Raw genomic sequence first — 26,234 nt, forward strand, 5'->3', positions numbered from 1 at the left:
CAGCGCTTACATCGTCTTTCTACTGCGCCCCCCCCTTCTCTCTCTCTCGCTCTCTCTCGCTCCCTCTCTTACACACACTCGCGCGCCTCTCCCCCGCGCTCCCTCCCTCTTCGCGCTGTCTCATTCATTTCTGAGTGCGATCCACGCAAAGACTCCGACTCGCGCAGGGGGGGCGGGGTAGGATATATGTGTTCGAGAGGAGGCCACGAGACACACTGAGACTGAACCCACTTGCAGTGCAAAGACCACAAGCAAGAAGACTCCGAAGCCGGGAGTAAAAGTACCAACTAAGACAGGAGCTGTTCAACGAACGTCTGGGAGAAAGAAACCTTCCTTTGAGTTTGCTGGAGCTCTGAGACCGCGAATTCGGCCCTTCGCTATAGCCAGTGTCACTGGGAATAGCTGCAAAGAAAAGTTGGTAGTAAACTCTTTGGAGTTTGGTCAGAGTCGCTTTATTTCCGTTTTGCTTGTGGAAGTGGACTGCACTGAAACTTGGAATCGGTCTGAAGAATAACACCGGTTGTGGACTCTTGTCTCGACCACCTTCTCCAGTTTTCTCTGCGCCCAAGTTTGGCCACGCACCTTCGGCAAGAGGACAGCTTGAAGACGCCGGTCGCGTAAGAGAATCAGAGAAGGTTTCCTCTCGCTGAGACGTGTGGATGGAGAGCACCTTTCATAGATACAGACATATTTAAAGGTAACTCGTCTAACATGTTCGTTTCGTATGTTCACGTCGTTTTGTGTATGCAAATGTGTGTATTATTGACTCGTTTGTGATCACTGGGTGAAAACCAATGTTCACTTCGCAATGAGCACCTTCTGGAAAGTTATTGCGGCTGCATAGTCGGTTAGTTGTCAACACTCAGACCATTTCTGATGCAACAACAGCGTTTCAGCTCGTAGCATTGCACGAAAGACGCGTGCTCTAAAGTGGCGAAGCTCTAGGAGAACTGCAAGCTTCCTGCGCCACGCTTCCACGTGCGCATCATTCGCACGCTGCCAGTACGCCGCTGTCCACGGTACCAGTTCGCTCGTGCCGTTCCCCTTGGTCCTGAAACAGTGATTATTACGCTTTTCGTTTTTCTATATAATAAGCCGACTGCAACATAAGAGGAGCGCAGTTTTTCTGGCCATTAAACGAACGCATCGTCTTGCAATGGAGTTTTACTCTTACGAAACATTTGCATTTAAGACATCAGCTTGCCTCCGTTCATTTAAATGTGCATTTAAGTGCAATAATTGAAGGAGAAAAGCGTTTCCTAACAAATTCTGTTTATAGCGATCAATTATGTGTGCAATGCAATTCAACGTAGCCTGCAAGAGTATCTAAATGCAGTGCTGAATTTCCTTTAAAAAATGAAACATTTTAGGAATTCTGCATGTGTTTCTTTTTAATATCTCTTTCAGCGCGCAGGTTCTGCTGGAAGGGAGATTTGACATTATTGAAAAGAGAGCGTTGCCCTGAGGTTCCGTAAAGCTTATTTTGAACAGGTAACAATGGGTTACTTTACAGCAGACTTCAGCCTCTGTTGGTAAAACGTGACAGTTGGTTGCGCACTGGTAATTTCGCTCGTGCCTCTGGGTTCGACTGGTAATGCCTGCCTCGCGCAGCTCTTACGGCTGCTCTCGGGCGCGTTCGACGTGTATAAACCTTCCATACATGCGTATTCGGCTTCTTAATTAAGACGTCCCGAGAGCTGGATACACAGAGTACACATAGATTCCTGCGTAAACACCTCGTGTTTTCGTGCTTGTTCAATAACCAGAATGAATTAACGAACAAAAGGGAGGTTTAAGCAGAAAAACGAAAAAGTGATGTAGCTAGACATGTTTCTGACTTCCTGTCGGGGGTTATTCTCTAAAAACCACTAGTGTGATTCACTGAAAACTCCCTCTCTTTGCAAATAGAAAGTCTCACGCGACTTTTTGCATGTACACGTGTGTCCGTGCCGATGTGAACTCGCTGTCGTGTGCGTTTGCGCGGGGCGACAGTGTCTGGCTGTCGGCGTAAGTGTTTGCGCACGTCTGAACGTTTTTAACTGGAATTCATTAGTCTTAGGACAATCATGACTCCAAACGACTCACAGCAGACTTTCCACACATTACTTACTTACTTACTTACTTACTTACTTACACACACACACACACACACACACATGCCAAACATTAACCGAGTGTGTATGCTTGTTTGCTTGTGTGTGTGTGTGTTTGTGTGTGCATGTGTACACGTGTGTGAACAGTCACATGGCATGCTAATCTGAACTAGCAACTGAGGGAGACAAACACACACACACACACACACACACACACACACACAAACACACACACACACACATACACACACACAAGAGGTGTAGAGTACAGAGTGAAGCAGCCATTTCTCTCTAAGCTGGAGGTAACCACACAGATGCTGTTACTATATGCCTCCAGCCTATTCTGGAGTCAGTACTAAGGGGACTGTAGGGACTGCTGCCTTGACTTTACTTCTCCACAAATACTGACCCCAGATCAGAAAAACCTTTCAGACTCACACTGCAAGAGAAAAACCTCAAACAGAAAAAACATTTCACCATGATCCAGGTGGCATATAATCACCGATATATGATCAGCAGTTTGTAATAATTTCCTGAAGCATGTTATGGCCTAATCAGTCATTAAACATGTTGATAGTTATTAAAATGAAACTCGAGGTTTAGCAACACACGGCGAGTTCTTTGGTTCCCATGACAACGGCTAAATTGTTTTCTTCTTCTCCATGTGAATCAGAAAAAGTGGTCAGTGTGTGTGTGTGTGTGTGTGTGTGTGTGTGTGTGGCTTGCCAGGCTGTGCTCTCTCCCACGCCTGGTACAATACTGCAGCTGCTCTGAGGCTGGCCCTAAGACTGAGAAGCTGCACGTGCACCCCAGACCAGCACCCAGTCCAGCACCGGGTTAGAGAGCTAGGAGGGGACTCCAATAACCAGTCCAGCACCCAGTCCAGCACCCAGTCCAGCACCGGGTTAGAGAGCTAGGAGGGGACTCCAGTAACCAGTCCAGCACCCAGTCTACCACCCAGTCCAGCACCTAGTCCAGCACCGGGTTAGAAAGCTAGGAGGGGACTCCAGTAACCAGTCCAGTAACCAGTCCAGCACCCAGTCCAGCACCGGGTTCGAGAGCTAGGAGAGGACTCCAGTAACCAGTCCAGCACCCAGTCTACCACCCAGTCCAGCACCTAGTCCAGCACCGGGTTAGAAAGCTAGGAGGGGACTCCAGTAACCAGTCCAGTAACCAGTCCAGCACCCAGTCCAGCACCGGGTTCGAGAGCTAGGAGAGGACTCCAGTAACCAATCCAGCACCCAGTCCAGGCAACAGCCAAGGCCAATAACCAGCCTGAAGCTGCGCGAGCAGCACTCAAACAGAAGCAGACCAGCATAAATGATCACCCAGCATCCGGCATCTCAGTCCCGCTTCCCTCTCTACTCTTTTTATCTCCGTTGTGCTGCTGCTTTCTTTTCTCTCTCTCCCTCGCTCTTCAACTCATGAAATAAATCAGCTGTTTCCATAACTACCGATGAAGTGGCTAATTTCAGTCTGCTTTTCAGTAAGGAGAGAGAGAAGGGAGGGAAATTGAGAGGGAGAGGGGTAGAGAGAGGGGGAGAGAGAGAGAGAGAGAGAGAGAGAGAGAGAGAGAGGAAGGAAGGAGTCAGAGAACGAGACCTTCAGAACTCTCAATTTTCTCCTAATGATTTCCGTTGTGTGAGATTCAGCAGAGCGTGTGTGCTACTCACAGAGAGTGTGTGCTAGTTACAGGTGGGAGACAAACCCGTTAGAACTGTGTTTGGAGTGATAGGTCAGCATCCCCTCCCAGCCACTAACCAGACGGGAGGAAAAAGAAATGATCACAGCTGCTCCAACGTCCTCTCTTGGGCCTGCATCTGTTTCTCTCTCCTTCTGCCCCATGCAGTTCTGGGCTGGTTCTCAGGGCTCTGCCTTGCTGACAACAACTTGTACAACATCAAAAATGTTCCAGAAGAATGTTCCAGAACACCCTGTTCATTTTAACTTCTTTATTACTTTCAGGACTCATCCTTTATAAAAGTCTTTCTGTGTTAGTCATGGAGGTAGTGCGTGCATTTGCAACCAGAATGTTGAGCTTTTATCGCTGTGCTGTTGAACACGCCACATCTTCTGGTCTGGATTGTTCAGCTCCTGCTAAGACTGCTTACCCAGACCAGACACTTCATGCTCTTGCAAATTTGAAGCAAGACTTTTTTTTTTCCCTGTTGTCATCTTGATCTGAGGACAGAGCGAGAGTTCCCCGCTGGGTTTCTTAAAACTGCACGGCCTGAGATTGTAGTCTCCAGGCGACGCAGGCCTGTGGTGGGCGTCTGTGGAATCTTCTCGGACGTCAGTTTGACGTAATCAGCAGCACTGCGTGTGAGTGTGTGGGAAGGTGCAGCGGAGTGTGAGGAGACCGAGCAATGGGAGCGGGAGAAAGCTCATGGCAAGTTGCGCTGTGATTAAAGACAAACTGTGTTTTAGCTCCTGTAATTTGAAAGCGTCCGCGTTGATAACGAGCACATGTACAAGCACATGCACTAACGATGATCTGAAGGTCCTCAGCAGGTGACGTGTGTGTTGTGACAGGGGAGGACAGGCTGTCAGAGCTGTGATAACACGGAGTTCCAGTCACAGACGAGTTCTAATTGATGCACAATGAGTCGAATGACCTGACACCGAACTCTCTAATGTAGCTTCTGCTGTTTGTGTTGTGTTGTGTTGTACAGATCTACTACAGATAAACATGGCCCCATTATTTTAGTGAAGTCTTCAACCCTCCATCCAAACATCAAGCAAACAACAACAAAAAAAACAACCTAAAGATAAAGCAACCAACTAAATCCCTCAAGCAGCCGTGACGGTGGGAGAGAGAGCTACAGGAGTCTAGACCAACGTGTATGTGTGCGCCCTCGAGCACAGAGAAGATGGAGTGGCAGCCTCTCTCATTGGCTGGCCTCTCTCTGGCCTTGTGTGTTCTGCTGAGTCTGACCTCTGCCACGCCCTCCGGCCCGGCTTCTGCCACCTGCGCCTCCCTGGAGCAGAGTCGTTTCTTTGGCGTCTTCTCCTCCAAGGTGGCTCTGCCCTCTGCTCCCTGCTCCTGGACCCTGCAGAACCCGGACCCTCGCCGCTACACCGTCTACATGAAGATCACCAAGCCAACTGAATCCTGCACACCGCGCCAGATCAAGACCTTCCAGTTTGACTCGTTCCTGGAGACGTCCCGCACCTACCTGGGCATGGAGAGCTTTGACGAGGTGGTGCGGCTGTGCGACGCCTCCTCTTCTGTGGCCTACCTGGAGTCCAGCAAGCAGTTCCTCCAGCTGAGGAAGGTGGTGCCCATGCAGCTCGCCCATGAAGAGGAAGGCAGCGATGACGAGGGCAGTCAGTTCGGCGCCGAGTTCCTGGTGGTGGGGAAGAGGAACCCCAGCGTGCCCGCCTGTGAGATGCTGTGTAAGTGGCTGGCGGAATGCCTGGCAACCAGTACCCATGGCAACCCCTGCGGTATCATGGCTACGCCCTGCCAGTGCTGGGAGCCACCCAGGAGGAGGACGGGAGGCTGCTATAGGGGCGGAGTCTACGTGGACAAGTGCACGCCCAACATTAGAGACATCAGCCGTGATGCTGAGATCATGAGTAAGTGTATGTATGTGTGTGTGTGTGTGTTTGTTTCTCCTTTCCTCTAAGATCTAATACTTCTAGTCTTTCTAAACGATCTGGCCACCCTAGAGTCTGGCCTGGGAACTGCAGCCCCTGCTAGCCCCTCAGGCTATAAACAACTTGTTTAGGATCAGCTAGGTGCAATAAAGGCTGAGACCCTCCCCCACCCGCCTTCTCTTACAGACACACAAACCCTCGGGGGTTGCAGTTCTGCTGAGTCCGCCCGTCGGGCCGAGTCAACGTGCGCTTGGTTAGGCGAGGCGAGGCGGGAGGCAGTGTTCCGGCGCCACGGTCGCACAATGCCGCTGCAGTCAGCGGGAAGCGGCCAATCGATGCACCGCACTTGCGGTTGCTGTGGCAACACTCCGGTGCCCCACGGAAACGCGCTCAGTCGCAGCCGTGGGCATTGGAGGCTTTTTCGAGATGTTTCGTCATGCAGCGCGCTGGCATTTTGTGCTCAAAGCCTCTTTCTGTTCCAGAGAAGATTTGTTTTCTTAACTTTCTTAAATGTTTCAGAGTTGTCGCGCTTCCCTGCTGTAATGACAGTGCCATTCAGCGTTATTGACTGCTGCACTGAATTCATCATAAGACACTAAGGGCTTTTTTTTAGGTATACCAGTGCAATGTCAGTCACGGAAAAAAAAACAAATCCCCTGTAGTGCAGCGCTGAAAGACGCGGAATAGTCTGACTGGATGTAGTTCATAATATTCGTCACCAGGTGGCAGTGTTGTAAAACATAAGTTCCCTCGCGCCAATCTCAGTGGAATCAGCATATACAACTTAGAGAACAGAAAGAAGCTTTTGTCTCTGACAGCTTATTCTTTCATTTTAAATCTTTTTTGATCCAAACATACCTAAAAGGTACCACTAAAATGAGTATTTATTTACTTCCCCTGCAGAGGGTTGGTCTGGCTGGGGCCGCTGGTCTGAGTGCAGTAACGAGTGTGGGGGTGGAGTCCAGGTCCGCAGTAGGGCATGTCAACCTGACGACGGCGTCTGTGAGGGCGTGGTAGAGGAGGGGCGGGCTTGTAATCCCCAGCCCTGCATTGGTGAGCATGACTGTCCATCAAACACATAATATCGTATTAATGAATGAAGTGAATCAACAGGTTATCAGTGACAATGCACGTGTTTACCTGAGCAGGTAAAGTGCGCCAGCGTAGTCAGGCTCTACGATCCATCATTGGCCTGAGGAGAGACAACGGTGAAGAGAGTAACCCGGCCAACCCGGCTCCAGGTACCGTAAACATCACCTCACAACACAAACATTATCACTAATGTACCGTAAATATCACCTCACAACACAAACAAACATTATCACTAATGTACCGTAAACATCACCTCACAACACAAACAAACATGATCACTAATGTACCATAAACATCACCTCACAACACGAACAAACATTATCACTAATGTACTGTAAACATCACCTCACAACACAAACATTATCACTAATGTACCGTAAACATCACCTCACAACATAAACAAACATTATCACTAATGTACCATAAACATCACCTCACAACACAAACAAACATTATCACTAATGTACTGTAAACATCACCTCACAACACAAACAAACATTATCACTAATGTACCGTAAACATCACCTCACAACACAAACAAACATTATCACTAATGTACCGTAAACATCACCTCACAACATAAACAAACATTATCACTAATGTACCGTAACATCACCTCACAACATAAACAAACATTATCACTAATGTACTGTAAACATCACCTCACAACACAAACAAACTATCAATAAGTTGCTACTTCATCATTTATTTTCTTCAAATTAAATGAGCAAGTAGTATGTTTGCCAAGGACTCTGTTCACTGTTCCTGATCTCTCTCTCTCTCGCTCTCTCTCTCACACAGATGCATTTCAGGACCAGTGGTCTCTGTGGAGCGCCTGCTCTGTCAGCTGTGGGGAGGGATGGCAGAGCCGCACACGTAACTGCATGACATCTGCTCACAATACCCTGTGCACTGGTCCTTTAAGAGAGAACAGGCCCTGCAACAGTTCGATTGTCTGCCCAGGTAAAACACACATGCACTTACACATACACATACAAACAAACACAACCACACACACACACACATACACACACACACACACATACACACACACACACATACATCTGGTGACCCCTGTAATCCTAACACTATCTACACAGTGTTAATATAATTCAAGTCTCCCCCCCCCCCCCTCTCTCTCTCACTCACTCTTTCTCTAGTGAATGGTGCCTGGGATGAGTGGGCCCCGTGGAGTTTGTGTTCATCCACGTGTGGCCGTGGTTACCGTGACCGCGTCCGTGTCTGCAAGCCACCCAATAATGGAGGGGAACCCTGCGTTGGGCCCAGCACACAGACCAAGTTCTGCAACATCGCTGTGTGCCCTGGTCAGTGTGTCTGCCATCTGTCTGTCTGTCTGTCTGTCTGTTTTCAATAATGTGTGTAGTAAGTCACATCCCAGAATCCAGAATGTTTTTTTTGGTATGACGTCAACAGTCATATGCAGTTTTACACTAGATGGCAATGTTTTCCACAGTCTGGGTATTGCTGTACTATGTAAAACAGCAGCGTGTGTGTGTGTAGGTGAATTGAGATTATTTAGACACTGCACATTATTATATCAAAGCCTAAAACCTATATGGCTATTATGTGTTAGAGTTGAGCATTTAGCTGACATCTCCTGTTTACTCCACAAAAGGACAAAAGACATTGGGAAAAGCATTTAAGAGTGAGGTGCTACACTACTATGTGCCAAAAGCCAGGAATTGGCAAAGGGATGATAAAAGGTTAATTAAGGGTTAATTAGAGTTGAATAAAGGGTTAATAAAGGGTTAATAAAGGTCTCTCTCTCGGGTGTTTACACTGAAGGGTCCATCTGATGAGGTAAAGTTTAGGAAGCAGCCTCACACACACACACACACACACACACACACACACACACACACACACACACACACACACACACACACACAATCTCTCTCTCTCTCTCTATCTCTTTCCTGATTGACCACACATGCACTCAGTTCCCCATTCATTAATGTGGTTAGCACAGGTTGCACAGGACAACAATATTGTGATTGGCTGTGAAGCTGACACTTCCTGTCCCCACAGTCGATGGCTCCTGGAACGATTGGTCAGCCTGGACCGCTTGCTCAGCCTCCTGCTCCAATGGGACAAGGCAGCGCACACGCGAGTGCAACGGCCCATCGTACGGAGGCTCTGAGTGTCGGGGCGACTGGCGCGAGACCAGCAACTGCTTCCTGAAGGACTGCCCAGGTATGACCCCTGTGACCTCACCTGTGAGCTCAGTTCTCCCCGAAACTGCACACTGTGTTTGAGCTGTTTTACTAAAGGTCTTTAGGTGATGGTGGGGGATGTGAATTAAATCAACATGGACAATGGCTTGTGTGGGTACAGCTACTATATATGTTTGTTACTGCCCCCTAGTGGACGGGAAGTGGCACTCTTGGAGCTCCTGGTCTAGCTGCAGTAAGACGTGTGGGGGAGGCAGCCAGCAGAGGCAGAGAGTGTGTGAGGGGCCCTTCTTCGGTGGAGGCCCCTGCACTGGGGACAAAGCTGATCTTAGACGCTGCAGTGAAAAGAGGTGCCCTGGTAAGAGGAAAAAACTAATAAAAAACAACTAAAATACACAAACCATGTTTGAACTGGTGTCCTGCCCAGTTTGCTTTGAACCAGACAATTTTGTTTACTGCTAACAATACACAACTGAACTGGGTCGAATGTTGTACCTTGCAGAACCACATGAGATTTGTGGTGAGGAGAATTATGGCAACGTGGTGTGGAAGAGAACTCCAGCTGGAGACACCGCGGCTATTTCCTGTCCCTCTGATGCTGCAGGTACAGAGACATGTTGTGTCATAAGGACTTTGTCACATTTGCAGACCCAGAAATGAGAATCCGCAACACAAGTTTTTGTATGCATTCTGAACCCCAGTGTTCAGTGTTTCATTGTTCAGTGTTTCAGTGTTCAGTGTTCCCACTGGTCTAGCTTTTGTGCCCCTGGGCAACATAAACCCTCTAACTTGCTGTGCTTCAGGACTGGTCCTTCGGCGATGCACCCTGGATGCTGTGGGCTTGGCCTTCTGGGAAAACCCAACCTACATCAAATGCATTTCTACACAGTACCAGGACATCCAGGCACTGGTAGGTGTAATCCACCAGCAGAACCAAAAACACTTGAGACAAAAGATGATATTGGTTTTCTTTAAATGTAGATCACTTTTCAAACATCCCTGTTCTGTCTTCTGCCATCAGGCTCGCGAGCTCTTCTCTAAGTTCAAGAAAGGCTTGACGGTGAACGGTGTGTCAGAGGTTCTGTCCAGGCTGAGGATGACCTCAGACGATGGGACAAAGTACAGTGGAGACCTGCTGGTCGTCATGGAGGTGCTTAGGAACACCACGGAGATGTTCCGTGGAGCTGGATACAGCCTCAGTAACGCTGACGTAGAGGTACTCATCACCCTCCTCCTCTTCCTCTTCCTCACCCTCCTCTCCCTTCTCCCCACCCTCCTCCTCTTCCTCTTCCTCACCCTCCTCTACCTTCTCCTCACCCTCCTCCTCTCACTTCTCCTCACCCTCCTCCCACTTCTCCCCACCCTCCTCTCACTTCTCCTCACCCTCCTCCTCTACCTTCTCCTCACCCTCCTCCTCCCACTTCTCCCCACCCTCCTCTCACTTCTCCCCACCCTCCTCTCACTTCTCCTCACCCTCCTCTCACTTCTCCTCACCCTCCTCCTCTCACTTCTCCCCACCCTCCTCTACCTTCTCCTCACCCTCCTCCTCTCACTTCTCCCCACCCTCCTCTCACTTCTCCCCACCCTCCTCTCACTTCTCCTCACCCTCCTCCTCTCACTTCTCCTCACCCTCCTCCTCTCACTTCTCCTCACCCTCCTCTCACTTCTCCTCACCCTCCTCCTTGCCTTCTTCCTCCTGCATGTTGCACTGCTGGTTTGGTTTGTATCAGTAATGCACTTCATTCAACATTATCACATAATTTCCTACACCTTACAACTAAGAATTGCTGTGTCTCCCCCTGCAATTAGAACTACGCCCAGACAATTAGCAACTTACTGAAGGATGAATACCATGACAAGTGGGAAGAGGCACAGCTGGTGAGTGTGTTTCTCCTGCAACACCAACACTTCAACACTCTCGTTCCTGTGCACAGCCCATTTGTCCAGTGAATGGAAGAAGTGAGTCAGTAGAGTGAGAGAAGAACCCGCTGACGTGATCCTGGATAATGTTGTGTGTAATCTCTATCCACGCTTCTCCCACTTGAACATGGACAGCCATTAGTCAGTATTAAGATGCCATTCTGGTCGAGTTGTATGTGAAGAGGACAGTGATTCATTAACGTCTCAGTCTGGTCGCTCATATGGAGCTCCATCATGTGGCCCACAGAATGTGTCTGCATCAAAAGATACTTAGAGATGGGGTTTGTTTCTCTCCCCCTCTCTCTCTTTCACACACACACACACACACACACACATTATGTCATGGGGACACTGAGACCACGATTCACATGCATCAGTGTTCTTGTGACAAGCCCTATTACAGGTTCTTTGTAGAGCACATGGTCCTAGCGGCTGTGTCTTATCATCAGGACTGAAGAGTCCTTATATGTTACAGAGAGAGAGAAACCAGATCTGAAGCTACATTCCCTGTCTCATTCTAGACAGCTCCCCCTACAGGTGGAGAGGCCGAGGGTGTTGCGACACCTGGCTCTAAAAAGCTCAGTGTTATTAGAATCACCAAGGTAAATGAAGGCAGAAAAACCATTGAAGAGAAAAACAGAGAAAAAAGAGAAAGAGGGAGAAAGAGGGAGCGACTCGGCCCACACAACAGCCTGTGCGTTGTCATGGCAGCCCGTGCAGGAGCAGGAGTTGTATTGGCAGAGAAAGGTGGGACACGGTGGCAGACACCTCACGCCTACACACACACGCACGTCTGCGTCAGAGAGACGCACGAAATCCCTCGCACGCACGCCACAAGTGAATCAGCCACCGCACCATTTATGGAGGCGAGGAAGTGCTGGTCTCTCCTGCTGTTTTAGCATCCCAGCATCCCACGCTACACCGCAGTCTTGGTGTGGGACGGTTTTCTCAAACGAATGCGCCGCCTGTGTGAAGTTTATCAAAAAATATGTTCCTACGTCAGTCGCTGGGTGGTTTGTGCTCCTAAACTTGTTAAACTGACATGACACATTCATGTTATTTCTCTCTCTGTCGCTCTGTCCATCTCTCAGATGGGGGCTAACATCAAGGAGTTCTTTAGTTTGATTGAGGACTTCATTGACATGATTGGAAAGCAGATGAGAGATTTCCAGGACATTTATGAAGTGACAGAGAACTTTGGTGAGTTTTCCGCCATCTGCCAGAGATCTGGCTTCTTTCCTCCCAGTGCTGTGTGGGTCCTATAACAGGTCCTCTGGTTGGCTGGTCTGACTCCACCTCTTGCTGTCCTATCAGAGCTGAGTATCCAGAAGCGTCCCAAAGTAATGACTTCAGACGTGACATTTCCCATGAAGGGATGGAGGGGAATGATGGAATGGGTCCGCAATTCTGAGGAAAAAGTCATAGTGTCCCGCAACGCCCTGAGTCTGGATGTGCCTGGTAATCTCTCGCTCTCTCTCTCTCTCTCTCTCTCTCACACACACACACGCATGCCCATAGCATACAGTAGGTATGAATATATGTTTTTCAGTATTTTACATTTTTAATTATGTGAGTTTTTGCTGAATCTACTTGCAGATGCAGAAGAGAGCACAGGCTTTGTGACTGGCATCGTCCTCTACAGAAACCTGGGCCCTGTCCTCTCTCTGCAAAGGTACCTCTCTCTCTCTTACACACACACAGACACACACACACATACACACACACACACACACACTCACACACACACACACACACACACACACACAGTACCCTTGATCAGTCTACACACTGTCGTGTCCTCCGCAGTACCTCGGAGACTATCTGTGTGGCTTCAACTCAGATCAATATTAGACACACACAAATACACACACACACACACACACACACACTACAGCCTTTTTGGAAATGATAGATACACCTCTACCTCATTTACAATTATGTTAAAAGATGACAGTTTAAGGTAAATCTTCCCATCTCTCCGTCACCCAGCAACAGCACCCTGTTGAATTCTAAAGTCGTCACGGTAATCGTGAAGCCAAACCCTGGTTTCCTGTCGGCACCTGTGGAGATCGAGTTCCCTCACCAGCATAACGTAAGTAACCACGGTAACCAGCCTCCCAGCATGTACAAGAAAGAAACAGATTCTCAGAAGTCTTACTGAAATTTCTAGAGTAGTTGAAGGCGCCCACGTTAATCTCGCATTCATGCCCTCTCTTCACAGGGAACCATCAACGAGACGTGTATCGCCTGGGATGAGAGTGAAACGTAAGTCTTGATTTTGTGGCTTGTCATTTCTGTGTGGGGTAGTTACAGTGTCTCTTTCCTGTGGTCCATATGAGAGGGTCCTGCTGAGTTTTGAACAGAAACAGCAGGGGGATTAAGACAAGAAAGCACAAAGACTCAGAGAAATGTGTTTCTGTGGAGGCTGTGAGCACCCATGCCCATTACTGAACCAGAAACATCAGTGTGCCAGTTTACAAAGCCACAACTATCTGAAATGCAGATGGTCCATTTGTATTTAGATAGACTTACATATTTACACTTAAATCCAAAGCTGAAATCCTTTTTTCATGTCAGCCTGGAGAACTAGCACACACACACACACACACAAACACACACTCTAGAATATGCACATATATCCCCACACACGCACAGGACAAACACTTACTCTCATACACACTCATCCTTGCACTCCCACACACACAAACACACCAGTCACACTCATACAGACTCGTCCAAACACATCTGCACTCACACACGTTGGCTTACACATACTCACACACACACACATGCTCAGTCACTCATACTTAGAACCACATACACACACACACATACACACACACAGGCAAACTGTGGCACATCCACCATTACTTCTCCATCTGAACCTCAGGTCATGTGACCTGACATTCACTCCCCCCCATCATCTTCCCTGCCCACAGCGCCATGGCAACCACACCATCTCTCACAGAGCAAGAGAGCAGAATGGAGGGCATTTTGCCTGCTTGTAGTAAACACTTAAACCACATTACGCATATGCAAATGATTTTTGCATGACCCCTGATCCTGTCATTTTTGGAGTTAAACTGGTGGTACTGGCACAGACTGCAAGGTCTGAGCTTTCATTACCTTGAGCTCTCTTTAAATTATTCATCTGTTTATAAATCTGAAGCCCCTCAATTTACAAGTGGACATCACAAAAAAAACAATGCTATTTCTGAAAACAGGGACTGAATTTAAAAAAACTGAGAGATGCAGTAAAGACTAAAAAAGTAGTATGTGCGTAATAAATATGCATAGAGTTTTAAGTATTTATGTTCTGCCATCCTCGCGCTCCCTTTTTGTCGCTTAACCCAAATGCTGAACGCACGCGGGGAGAGATCGAAATCCCAAGGGTTACAGGGAGGTTAATTTGAGATTTTTTTTCTGTGAGATTTCTCCGTCTCTGAATCGCGCTGTTCTCTCTCCTCCGTTCTCGTGCAGCGCGTCGCTGTTAGGCTCCTGGTCTGAGCGCGGCTGCAGAGCGTTCACGGTCGACTCCACCAGGACCAAATGCGTCTGTGACGGGCTCTCCACCTTCGCCATTTTAGCGCGGCCGAATCCCGAATCGGTGAGTCCAGTTTGTGTGTTCTGTTTGTAATCTGCGCTGAATGCGTTTTAATGTCTGCTGAAAGCGGAATCTCAAAGCGAAGGCATTGCGGTTGGAATCGCGTCGCCTCGCTCGTCTTCGCTCTCTTTGTCTCGGCATGCGCTCGTGCTTTTGAGCGCAGTTTTACCCATTTTCGTCGGGAATGAATTGGATGGGAAATAAATAATAACGAAGCCGGTTATGTTACATTTTCACTTGGTTCATTATATATTCACCCAAAATGTACTGTTATTCATGAACGTATTCAACGCGGGTTCGTTGTTTGCTTGTTTGTAGCATGAGTTATTGATAGATTATTGACTGATTGATATGTGAGACTACTGAACGATGACCAAATCAACATTATCACGATAAAGCTTCTCGTGAAATTTGAAAGTTTTTAATGTATCTGTTAAAAATCGCTTTCTGAGCCGGTGCATTGATTGTAGCTTTTTTTCCTCATTATCGGAGGAGGCATGTCACGTTTGCATTGATTTTTTTATGCGTTTTTCCAATGCTGTTATCTGTTTGATGTTCGCTTGAACATTTCAGTGTCTTCTTAAAGAATACACCTATTTTGCGCAGTCGCGCAGATTTGCTACTCATTATTTGATTGGTTGCCTCGCAGCCCCTAAAGCGTTTTCTCTGCAGTTGCCTTAGCAACGGCATCCGCAGCGCAACGCCGTGTGTGATGTAGTTGTCCGAGAAATTTGAAAGAAAAACACCACCACCATCACCCCACCCTTAAACACTCTCATAGCGGCTATACTTCTTCTAGTGCTTCAAAGCTTTATTCCAAGGTTGTGTGTGTTTTTTATTCCAAGGTTGTGTGTGTTTTTTATTCCAAGGTAGTGTGTTTTTGCACGTGACCACTGGCAGCATCTGATGGTGTTATTAATATTTGTAGATTAGCAGATTAATAATTGTTAGACTATGGTACAGGATCATGTTATGAACCTTCCTCACTTTGTGAGCCTGTGTGTGTGTGTCTCCAGACCTGTGTACCTCAGAGTCAGTTTACCTGATTTTAATTTGAAAGCCAGACAGAGGCACCGCCCCCCTGTGTTCAATCTGCCCTCTTCTACAGACCCACGTATTCCTTTAGGACAGCCATTATCATTCTTCCACATTATGTCATGCACACGGACACACACACACACATACCTACAATTCATCAGTAGGTCGACTGCAGCTGAAACTCATCACAGTTAATGCAGAACATCAGACCAATAGGAGCTCCAACTCCCTGAAGCCCCCTCCCCCCAACCTCCCCAAACCCAAATCCCCCTACCCAAAACCCCCAATCCCAAACCCTCCAATGCCCCCAAACCTCCAAAACCTCCAGCATGTGAGGTGTGCAGGAGCCATTTCATTACTTCGTGCCTGTGAACTATGTGATCACCAGAGAAGAAAATGAGGGAAAGGAAAGAGAGAGAAGAGTGAGAGAAAGAGAGAGAGAGAAGGATGAGAGAGAGAAGAGTATTAGTGAGAGAGAGAGTGAGAAAGATCAAAACCGACAGGAAAGCAGACCAATTTTTTTCGTCTCTTATTCGATGTGGTCTGCTTCCTCCTGGAGCAGATAGGAGTGTTTAGGTGCTGTTAAGGGGGGTGAAATCCTCCCCCCAGTACGATAAATGCCCTCCAGCAGTCCCGTGGCATTAGAGTAGTGGAACAGGCCCCAGTCCTGCTCTCAGCCTCACACTAATCTCCCAGCCTGCTCCCCCCGCTGCCTGTGTGCAGACACTCCAACCGCAGGCAGACTTTCAAGGGCAGAGCCAGCATGGCTTCTATGTGGGTCACACTAACTGGGTTCTTCCCTCCGTCTCACACTGTGTGACACCTCTGCAGGATAAGCCAGTGTAGACTGTTCTCAGATCAGTTCCTCTCTTGGAGTTTAGGTCAGACGGGGTGACATGGCTGATCTGGGCTCTGCGGTTGTGTGTGCAAGGACCTGCAGTGGGAATTCTGTGTTTTCTAGGTGGCCCAGAGAGTGATGGCTACTCTCTCTGAGACTTGGTCCTGCCACCTTATAACAGTCTGTGAGAGTGTGTGTGTGTGTGTGCCTGTCTGTGTGTGTGTCCAGGTACTCACTGAGCATTTAGCTTCCACTGCATAACAACACTGATTAATGCAGAGGTGAGAGTAGCCCACCTGGCCTCTGCAGGATACACAAGCACACACACAAACACACACACACACACACACACACACACTCACCCAGCCCCCAACACACACACACACACACACACACACACACACACACACACACACACACACACACACACACACATACACACACACACACACACACACACATACACACACACACACACACATACACACACACACACACACACGCACACACATACACACACACACACACACACACACACACACATACACACACACACACACAAAAACACACACACACACACACACACACACACACACACACACACACACACACACACACACACACACACACACACATGCACTCTAGTTCTGTCACCTTCATTTCTCCTTCCCTCAGCATTGCCCTACTTCCAACATTCATGCTGCCTGAAGGGACAGCAGTGTGTGTGTGTGTGTGTGTGTGTGTGTGTGTGTGTGTGTGTGTGTGTGTGTGTTTGTGTGTGTGTGTGTGTGTGTGTTCTTGTTTGGGTGAATGATGGGTCTATAGCTCTAAAATGTGTGTCGTGTATGTCTTTTCTAGAACATGGATAAGAACCTGTTGCCATCGGTTACGATGATCGTTGGATGTGGAGTCTCATCGCTCACACTTCTACTGCTCATTATCATCTATGTCTCTGTTTGGAAGTAAGACACCAAACACACACACACAACACACACATAAATCCCACACACACAACAGACACACTCACACATACAACACACACACAAAAACACAGAGACAAAACATACACTCAAAAACACAGACAAAACCACGCATTTATTATATTCACTAATGACTGGTTGATTGATTTATTGATCAGTTGATTGGCTGATTTCTCTCAGGTACATCCGCTCAGAGCGCTCAGTCATCCTCATCAACTTCTGCTTGTCAATCATCTGCTCCAATGCTCTCATTCTGATTGGTCAAACACAGGCTCGCAACAAGGTATGTCATCACTGAGCCTCTATCTCCTCCAGCAGCTTCCAGTGTGGCGTGTGTGTCAGGTGTTTCGGGTGTGGCATGTGTGGCGTGTGTGGCGGGTATGGCGTGTGTGCCACGTGTGGTGTGTGTGGTGTGTGTGGCGTCTGTGGCTGGTGTAGTGTGTGTGGCGTGTGTGGGGTGTGTCTAACGTGTCTAATCCATGCCGCTCTCCCTCCCTCTCAGGTCATGTGCACACTGGTAGCTGCTTTCCTGCATTTCTTCTTCCTGTCCTCCTTCTGCTGGGTTCTGACCGAGGCGTGGCAGTCCTACATGGCCGTGACCGGCCGCTTGCGTAACCGGATCATCCGGAAGCGCTTCCTGTGTCTGGGCTGGGGTCTGCCCGCGCTGGTGGTGGCCATCTCCGTGGGCTTCACCAAGGCCAAGGGATATGGCACGGTCAACTAGTGAGTATGGAGGCTCCTCCCTCCCTCTCTCTCTCTCTCTCTCTCTCTCTCTCTCTCTCTCCGGCTCTCTCTTTCTTTCTTGCTTCTTGCTCTCTCTCGAGTGTCCTAAATGAAAGCTCTGTGTCATGCAGCTGCTGGCTGTCTCTTGAAGGAGGACTTCTGTATTCATTTGTTGGACCTGCTGCTGCCGTTGTCCTGGTAAATGACCCCACGCACACTGCATTCGCACTGCAGGCGATAAAGACAAACAGAGACGTAGTTGTTTCGGCATCCTTCCAGTCCTCACGGTGTGCGTCCATGTGTCTCAGGTGAACATGGTGATTGGTATCCTGGTGTTTAATAAGCTGGTGTCTAAGGATGGAATCACAGATGTGAAGTTGAAGGAGAGAGCAGGGTGAGTGTTTCACTTTCTCGCTGTCATGTATCACTTCAGTAAATACAGAGTTAATTTAAGAAATAAACTGCACATACTGACTATCCCAGAACTTTAAGAACTAAATCTTTGTGCTCTTGTCTTCAGCACATTGTCTTTGTCTTTGGTTAACACGGGTGCTATTCCTCCTGCGTCCTGCAGGGCGTCGCTGTGGAGTTCGTGCGTAGTGCTCCCCCTGCTAGCCTTGACCTGGATGTCGGCAGTGCTGGCCATCACGGACCGGCGCTCGGCTCTGTTCCAGATCCTCTTCGCTGTTTTCGACTCGCTGGAGGGCTTCATCATTGTCATGGTGCACTGTATCCTGCGCAGGGAGGTGAGGCAGGCCGCCATGTAGACCAGACACGCAGTGCCGTGCAGAAGGCATGTTCCTTCACACGCGCGTGCGTGCGTGTGTGTGTGTGTCGCAGGTCCAGGAAGCTGTGAAATGTCGTGTAGTCGACCGTAAAGATGATGGGAACGGGGACTCTGGGAGCTCAATGCAAAATGGTCACACGCAGCGCTTGGTGAGTCTCAGGCCCACACACACACAGTATTCTCGTGTATTTTATATGCATGATGTGCAGCAATCACAAATAGCTGGTAAATTATTTTCCTCTGGTTTGTTTCTTCTCTCTCTTGATCTCCCCCTTCTGTTTCTCGTTCCTGCTCTCTCTGTCTCTCTCTGTCTCTCTCTTTCTCTCTCATAGGGTGACTTTGAAAAGGACACTGACTCAACGAGACCAGGTGAGATTAACACCCTGCTACGTTTCTCTTTTTTTTCCACACATTTCCTCTCTTGCTCCCATATATATTGAGCATGCAGGTTACGTTTTGCGTCTTCCTCCCCTGCCCTTGTTCAGGTGGGATGAAGAGCCCCTCTGAGGAGAAGTTGCCCCCTCCCCAGCTGCCCCTGCCTATGGGCCCCAACTTCCACACGCTGCCGTCCAACCCAAGCGGGAAGATTCACGCACAGGCACTGCCGGACTACTCCAGCCACACGCTGACTCTGCGGAGGGAGAAGTGTCGCGGTGGCACCGAGCCTTCCTGTGGCAAACCAATCTACGTGTGCGACAGCGAGATCTTCAAGCAGCTGGACGCCGAGCTGGCGCGAGGCCCAGCCGAGGGCGTGGTGCCCGACGCCAGCGGGTACATGCTCCTGCCCAACACTACGTCCACACTGCGCGCCAAGCCCAAGGACGAGACCGGCTCAGTCTCCAAGTACAACATCAGCGTGGAGCAGCTCCCACAGGCACGCCTGGTACACCTGGGTGGTGCTTACGCCGAGCCGCAGGCCGCCTACACCACCAAGACGCTGCCCTCTGACCGCGCCAGCGTCTCCTACTCCGAGCGGGACTCGCCCGTCCAGAACCTGCACAACATCTCCAGTGAGAGTCACATGACCAGCATTCTGGGGGACACCTTTGACTCCATGAACTCCATGATGTCAAAGAGCGAGACCATCTCCACACTGTCCATGAGCTCACTGGAGGTCAGTGAGGGGGTGAGTGCATGTACCTCCAAACTAAACGCTGCACTGCACAGCAAGACAACCAGGATCTCTACTGAAGTAGTCTGACAGTCTGCCCTAGTAAAGGAATCACATTCTCAAAATGACTAGCGATTACAGAGTAAAACGCACAGCAACAGCAGTTATGTAACGCTACGCTTCAAATTGACTAATATTTGTTCTGCTGTCTTTGTCTCTTTGTCCTCCTTCCCTTGCCTGCCTTCCAATTCCATCCCTACAGAGACAGAAATCCCGTTATGCTGAGCTAGACTTTGAGGTAATTACGTTTCTTGGCTCACATGCACATTATTAACCCAAGCGTGTACCTTAGTAAGGCCACAGGACATTAGTCTGTTTGGGTGCTGCATTTATACTGAGCAGATCATTAAAATTAACCATCAAAGTGCCCAATTACATTATAACTTTAATTTATGGTTGACAATAAAATTTGGCAAGAAGGATTATGCAGTAATTAGAGAGATATTTCATCTCTTTTTAGCTCAAGGAAGGAAGTTAATATAAGATGCTTTTTGATGTTTTCTAATTGAAAGGAACTTTTTCTGTTACAGAAAATCATGCACACAAGGAAGCGGCATCAGAACATGTTCCAAGACCTCAACAGGAAGTTACATCATGGCGAGAAGGACAGAGAGTCACCTGCTTCTGACAGCAAGGTGAGTCACAAATATCCAATTTATCCAAATATCCCAAATATTTGTCACAAATATCCAAAATATCCAAAATGCTTGTATATGATGGGGCTCTGACAGAGTGTAGCTGTTAGGATTGCATCAGTGTTTATCATGAAGACCCAGTTCTGTCAGACTGCAGGCTGGAATTAGTCCTGCCAGTCTGGGGAAAGGAGGGCCGGTTCTTGGTTCAGGCATCCGGCATGGCACACGCAGACGTATTCCATCTACATTGTGTTTCATCTTGAATCGCTCCAGCAGAGAGGAGCAGAGATGGCATAGAAGGGTTCGATGGTTAAAAGAACAGACTGGAATTAGAAATTCAGAGAACGACCTCATCAAAACTCTTCAGTATTGAAATGATTAAAGTAATTATCCCTTTTTTCTTCCCTGCAGTCTGTGAGGTGGAGCGTGTCTTCCGCAGGAAGTGACAAAACCAGCCACAGCGTAAGTTTCTCCTCAGTCTTGTTCCTTTAATCCACACATCTACTTTTCACAGTGCTACCCATAACTGGCCAGGGCTCTGTTCTGTTAGACAAATTAGTCTCTAACTCTTTCTTCCTCTCTGTTGCACTGTCAGGACAAGCAAGCCCCTGGAGAGCGTTCATGGGAAAGTATGCCCCGGTCACAGACGTCACCCCCAGCATGGGTCCGCAAGGACCTGGAGCCTCTGCAGGCTTCCCCCCTGGAGCTGCCCACCGTGGAGTGGGAGAAGGCAGGAGCCACCATCCCTCTGGTGGGCCAGGACATCATGGACTTACAGACGGAAGTGTGAGGGCCTTGCTAACCAAACCCTGCACACCCCTGGCTCATTTTAGTTTTGGAAAGAGGGAGAGAAAGAGAATCTGAAGGGTAGAATCTGAAGGGAACTGGGGAGCGGAGGAACATGGAAAGAGTACAAAGATAAAATAAAGAAAGATAAAAAGAAGAGAACCAAAAACCATGTCCAGACATCCAAAGAATAAAAGAGGATAAAGACAGAGAGTGAGGGAAAGAAGGAAAGGTGTAAGCTTGGGGATGTATGTACTTCCAAGCTTCACCAGTCAGGCATTAATGTTAGTGTGAGGAGGAGGTGAGATATGGTTGGTTGGGTTTGGTTCTCCTCTGGGCAGAGAAAGGTTCTGATTGTTCCATTGAGAGTTTCTCCCATAACTTCCGTCTGGTCCAGGAGAGGTGTCTCATGCCTGTGCCTTTTCAGTTTTTCCCTCGAATTCAGCATGGTAAGGCCGGGCCCTCCAGCCAGAACCTGGGCGGGGCCCGGCTGCCTGGGCGGGGCCTCCCGGCGGCCTCTTCTGGCATCTCTCCTCTTGCCAGGAGAGAAGGACAAGTGACGAGTCGCATCCCATCAGCCTCTGGGGTATTTTTCAGCCTGTGGTGGAATGAGGCATGTCTGCGAGCCATTTGCGCTGTGGTTGTTGGTTTTTATCGCTTTGCGTAGAGCTGCTTTTCCAGAGCTTATTATGGACTCTTCCACTGAACTCAACTTAGAGTCTGCCAGCATAACTTTCCTGGACTCAGCAAGGTTGAATAGGACTGTCAGAGCTGAACATTATTCTTGCAGTTATCATTCTTATTAGGTATTTTCATTATTATTATTAATATTGTTATGAATACATTGTCATTGCTATTTTATATTTTTTATATTATTTTTGTTCTTGATGTAATCTGTTACCCATTTTTTGTTATCTTTATCACCCACTGAGGAGTTTAATTTTTTCAGTCCAATATCAGTCATGGTCATCAATTCCCAAAAACATCAAGAATGTAATGAAAGCACAGAAGAGAGGACCTTGAGATGTGGCTTTCCAGAGATGCTCAGAGACACAATACGCCCACTTGCATGACACAACAGCGGCTTCTGGAGCATCCCTGGTGCATTCTGTGTACTGAAAGTTTGGCATCGGTGACTGTGTTACAGTGGACACGATGAGGATGAAACACTATTTGTGCTTTGCTGGAGGCTCCACTGGATCATATAACTGTTTGTGTTCCCTCCATTTCTCCTACCAGCTCTTTCTACAGCCTTGCGAACTAGACAAAAAGAAAAACTTAACCTCAAAGACCCTAGTAGTGGGCCTTGAGGCACCTCGGCACATTAACTGAGGCTGTTCTCACCCTCCTCTGAACTCCATCAATCTTCCACAGTGCCAGCTGCAGAGACTGCAAACAGACTCTCATGTTGTGCAGACAGAGTGAAAGACAACTGTGCAATATGATGACAGATGCTTGATGCTCAAGCAAGGCTGATGTCAGACCCGATGGCAGGTTTTCCTTATTTTTGGAATTTTCTACCATGTTTATAGAGCATAGACACATTTGTGTATAAGGACTCTGCATTAGCAATTATCAAAGATTCTTTCTCCATAAAATGGTGATGGATGAAAGCACATGACTTTGAGACCTGTGATAAATTTTAATTTTGGGAGAAAATATTTAGAGATATTACATATAAAAAATTCTAGAATATAGTGTTTCAGGAAAATACCTTTGGTTTTCTACTTGACACCCCCTGATTGTTGAACACCTGGACATCTGGTCCTGTGTATTGTCTAGTGTTTTTGTAACTATGTCTGTAACCCATAACCTCCAATAACCTTCCCTCTTGTTTCAGTCTTGCACAGTACAGGTGATCAGACTCCTACCTGTTTGCTTACCTCCCTTCTACATATCTGTATTTATTATTTTATTTTTATTTTCAATTGTACAGTTTTCAGAGCACAAGATGAATGTGTTATTTCTAATAAAAACATATCCACATGATAACAGGTGTTAGTCCTTGATCTTCAGGTGCAATGTCATCTACTTTTGATGCACAACATCACATTAATATTCATGAGTCCATATTTCTAAAGTTTTCTATTAAAATATGTTTGCAACCTCATATATGAATTGTTGTGTCTGGTTTGATGAGTATAGGTGGAGTCGAATGCAGTTAGACAGGTTGAATAAAAAGGGGAAAATCTAAAAACATAGTCAATAAACAGGCAATAGTAATATCCAGAGGGCAGGGTGTAAGAAAATCTATCTGACAAGGAACAGGCAAAACAGCGAATCCAGAATACAGGCAGAGAACGGTAACTAGGGTTGCATACAATGAATCACACAGCTCAGAAACGTAGGGCAGACCAATGAGACTTCACAATGACAAACTGAACAAACTGGGCTAATATAGGAAAATGACACAGGTGAGACTAATAATCTGGGGATGTAGAATGAAGAATGACTTGTGAGTAGTGTAGATTGTGAGCTGAAAAAGGCATGACAGTACCCCCCAAGCAGTCTGAGTCAGCCGGCAATGCCGAACAGCAGCAAGGATGACTTCTGGGACGATGAGTGGGTCTATCCAGGTGTGAGCAGTGGAAGTCCAGGAGTAGTGTCGGATCCAACACTACTATTTCTCCTCGGAACTGAACCCATCCTTGGGACAGAACCTCTCCCAATCAATGTGATACTGAAACTCATTTCCCCTTCTTCTGGAGTCCATATTTCATTGACTGTATATGCAGGAGGACCCTCTATGTTCAGAGGCAAAGTAGCATGATCGCTAACAAGAGTAAATAATGGACCTGCAACATACGGCTTCAGGGGTAAGACATGGAATGATGGAGATATGTGGTAAGTATTGGATCATTTCAAATGGTAGATAGTCATTCATCTGCTTCTGAATTAAAAAGGGACCCAGATAGTGTGGCTTTAACTTACTACAATCCTTTATCTCTAGTAAATAGCTGTACCCTGTCTCTTGGCACAAAGGTAAGCGCTGGTGCCCTCCAGCAGTCTGCGTGGCATTGAAATTGTCTAATAGCCTGTCATATCCACTGATAGGAATTTTCCCAGATGTGTTCACTCTTCCTCATCTACTCATCAATGGCTGGGAATGCTGAAGGCTCCGGATCCCAAGGTATGAACGGGGACTGATAAGATGCACCAGCGTGAGGCCAGTTGCAGAATGGACTATAGAGTCCCGGGCCATCTCTGCCCATACTAAATACCTAGACCATTTACTCTGCTGGTCTCTGCAATAGAGTCATAGGAAGTGTGATGGAAAATATTATTCGATCATGTATTATTATGTGATTCATATGTAATGATTCCTATATAATCATGTTAATCCTTTCCATCATATAATCCTATATGAATGGTTTAGTCTGCATTTTCTGTCTCTGTATATTGTGTGAACAAACGACTGTTGGAATGTTGCTTTATGACCTGCATGTGTTGTGACCTGCAGGGGTCATAAAGAGGGATTAGGCTTTTGTTTTCTTGCAAATGGTGTCTGTCCTTTGAAGTGTCCTGGCATATGCAGGAATGTTCATCACCAAATGGAGCAGGGAATGCGTAAACAAGATCACAGAGCACCCCCTCCCTGGGGAGGGGGTTGAAGTTTAGATATAAGGAGTAGAGTCAGTCTACCCCTTTAGAGCTTTTGCTTCAGAGCATTAGCTCTCACACAGCTGTGTTTTGTGTGTCCTATTTTCTTTATTAAATTACTCTTTTAATCATGTCTGACTTGTTGTTTATTCAAATTTCCACTACATAACTTTCCTAGTTCCTGGTTCACTCATTCAACTTGGCCGTTGCTCTGTGGGTGGTAACCAGAGGTTAGGCTGACATTCATTTTCAGCTTCTCCATAAAAGCTTTTCATACTTGTGAAGTGAATTGTGATCCTCAGTCAGACACAATATCCTCCAGTATTCCATAGTTCCTGAATACATGTTGGAACATGAGCTCAGCAGTCTCGAAGGCTCATGGGTGAAAAGGTAAAGGCACGAATCTCACAGCTTTAGAAAAGCAATCTATGATGGTAAGTACTGTAGTTTTCCCCCAATTGTGGCAGATATTTTACAAAGTCTTGCCAAATGAGACCAGGGTCTCTCCGGTACAGGCAGAGGTATAAGCATACCAGCAGATAGCAACTGCGGGGTCTTGGATTGAGCACAGTCTGAACAGGAGGATGTGAAGTTATGCATGTCCTTGTTCATTGACTTCCACCAGTACCTTTGAGAAATTAGCTGTTAAGATCAGAGTATAGCCAGGTGATCAGTCTGTCCCGAAACACAGGTAACACGTCGAGTTTGTCCTCCTGGCAGGGTGGTAAAGTGGAGGTGTTACGCAGCTCACATCATAACTCTTTATCAATGTCCCATTGCACAGTACCTATAACGCACTCAGTAGACAAAATAGGCAAGGGGTCGATTATGATATCTGAGCTAGTCACTTCACTTCAGAAAGGGCATCTGCCTTAGCATTTCAGGATCCGGTCTGAAAGTGATCTGAAAATAAAATCAATTGAAGAACAATTACCATTGCACCTGGCGAGGAGTAATACGCTTTGCTTTCTTGATGTACTCAAGGTTCTTGTGATCAGTCCACCTCAACCACAAAGGGTTCCTCCGGATCTGGATGCCGAAATACGGGAGCCACTGAGAAGGGTTTCTTCAGAGCCTGAAAAACCTGCTCCACCCGTGTGAGTTCCACTAAAGCACTTTAGGTTCTCCCTTTAACATGGAAGTGAGAGGTGCAGCGATGGTACTGAAATTGTGTA

The 26,234-nt window shown here is 47.4% G+C and overlaps 1 protein-coding gene across 2 annotated transcripts; it reads left to right on the plus strand.

Moving 5' to 3' along the window:
- The first annotated feature begins 229 nt into the window (after nucleotides 1-229).
- Nucleotides 230-23,448, plus strand: LOC113585712 (adhesion G protein-coupled receptor B1-like). Of its 2 annotated transcripts, none has more exons than XM_035523818.1 (31): nucleotides 230-697; nucleotides 4,766-5,672; nucleotides 6,597-6,746; nucleotides 6,842-6,934; nucleotides 7,587-7,748; nucleotides 7,946-8,110; nucleotides 8,835-8,999; nucleotides 9,171-9,335; nucleotides 9,480-9,581; nucleotides 9,781-9,887; nucleotides 9,999-10,193; nucleotides 10,787-10,855; nucleotides 11,989-12,097; nucleotides 12,212-12,355; nucleotides 12,494-12,569; nucleotides 12,887-12,989; nucleotides 13,119-13,162; nucleotides 14,378-14,504; nucleotides 17,236-17,339; nucleotides 17,538-17,640; nucleotides 17,860-18,080; nucleotides 18,212-18,278; nucleotides 18,389-18,474; nucleotides 18,655-18,826; nucleotides 18,921-19,016; nucleotides 19,200-19,236; nucleotides 19,353-19,993; nucleotides 20,241-20,276; nucleotides 20,569-20,673; nucleotides 21,085-21,135; nucleotides 21,269-23,448. In XM_035523818.1, the coding sequence occupies exons 2-31, from the start codon at nucleotides 4,937-4,939 to the stop codon at nucleotides 21,461-21,463; spliced, it is 4,626 nt and encodes a 1,541-aa protein (XP_035379711.1). In that variant the 5' UTR covers nucleotides 230-697; nucleotides 4,766-4,936; the 3' UTR covers nucleotides 21,464-23,448. The 2 variants fall into 2 exon arrangements, with proteins under 2 accessions (XP_035379711.1, XP_035379713.1); XM_035523820.1 differs by having other exon boundaries at nucleotides 19,353-19,981.
- Nucleotides 23,449-26,234: the final 2,786 nt, after the last annotated feature.

Source organism: Electrophorus electricus, chromosome 2, assembly GCF_013358815.1.
Source record: "Electrophorus electricus isolate fEleEle1 chromosome 2, fEleEle1.pri, whole genome shotgun sequence".
Classification (NCBI taxonomy): domain Eukaryota; kingdom Metazoa; phylum Chordata; class Actinopteri; order Gymnotiformes; family Gymnotidae; genus Electrophorus; species Electrophorus electricus.

Bases quoted from the DNA above. Each gene is read 5' to 3' on its own strand.
- LOC113585712 (XM_035523818.1), top strand. From the start codon at position 4,937: ATGTGTGCGCCCTCGAGCACAGAGAAGATGGAGTGGCAGCCTCTCTCA. The intron at 12,356-12,493 runs GTAATCTCTCGC...ATCTACTTGCAG, and splicing joins CCTGAGTCTGGATGTGCCTG to ATGCAGAAGAGAGCACAGGC. The intron at 17,641-17,859 runs GTATGTCATCAC...CCTCCCTCTCAG, and splicing joins AAACACAGGCTCGCAACAAG to GTCATGTGCACACTGGTAGC.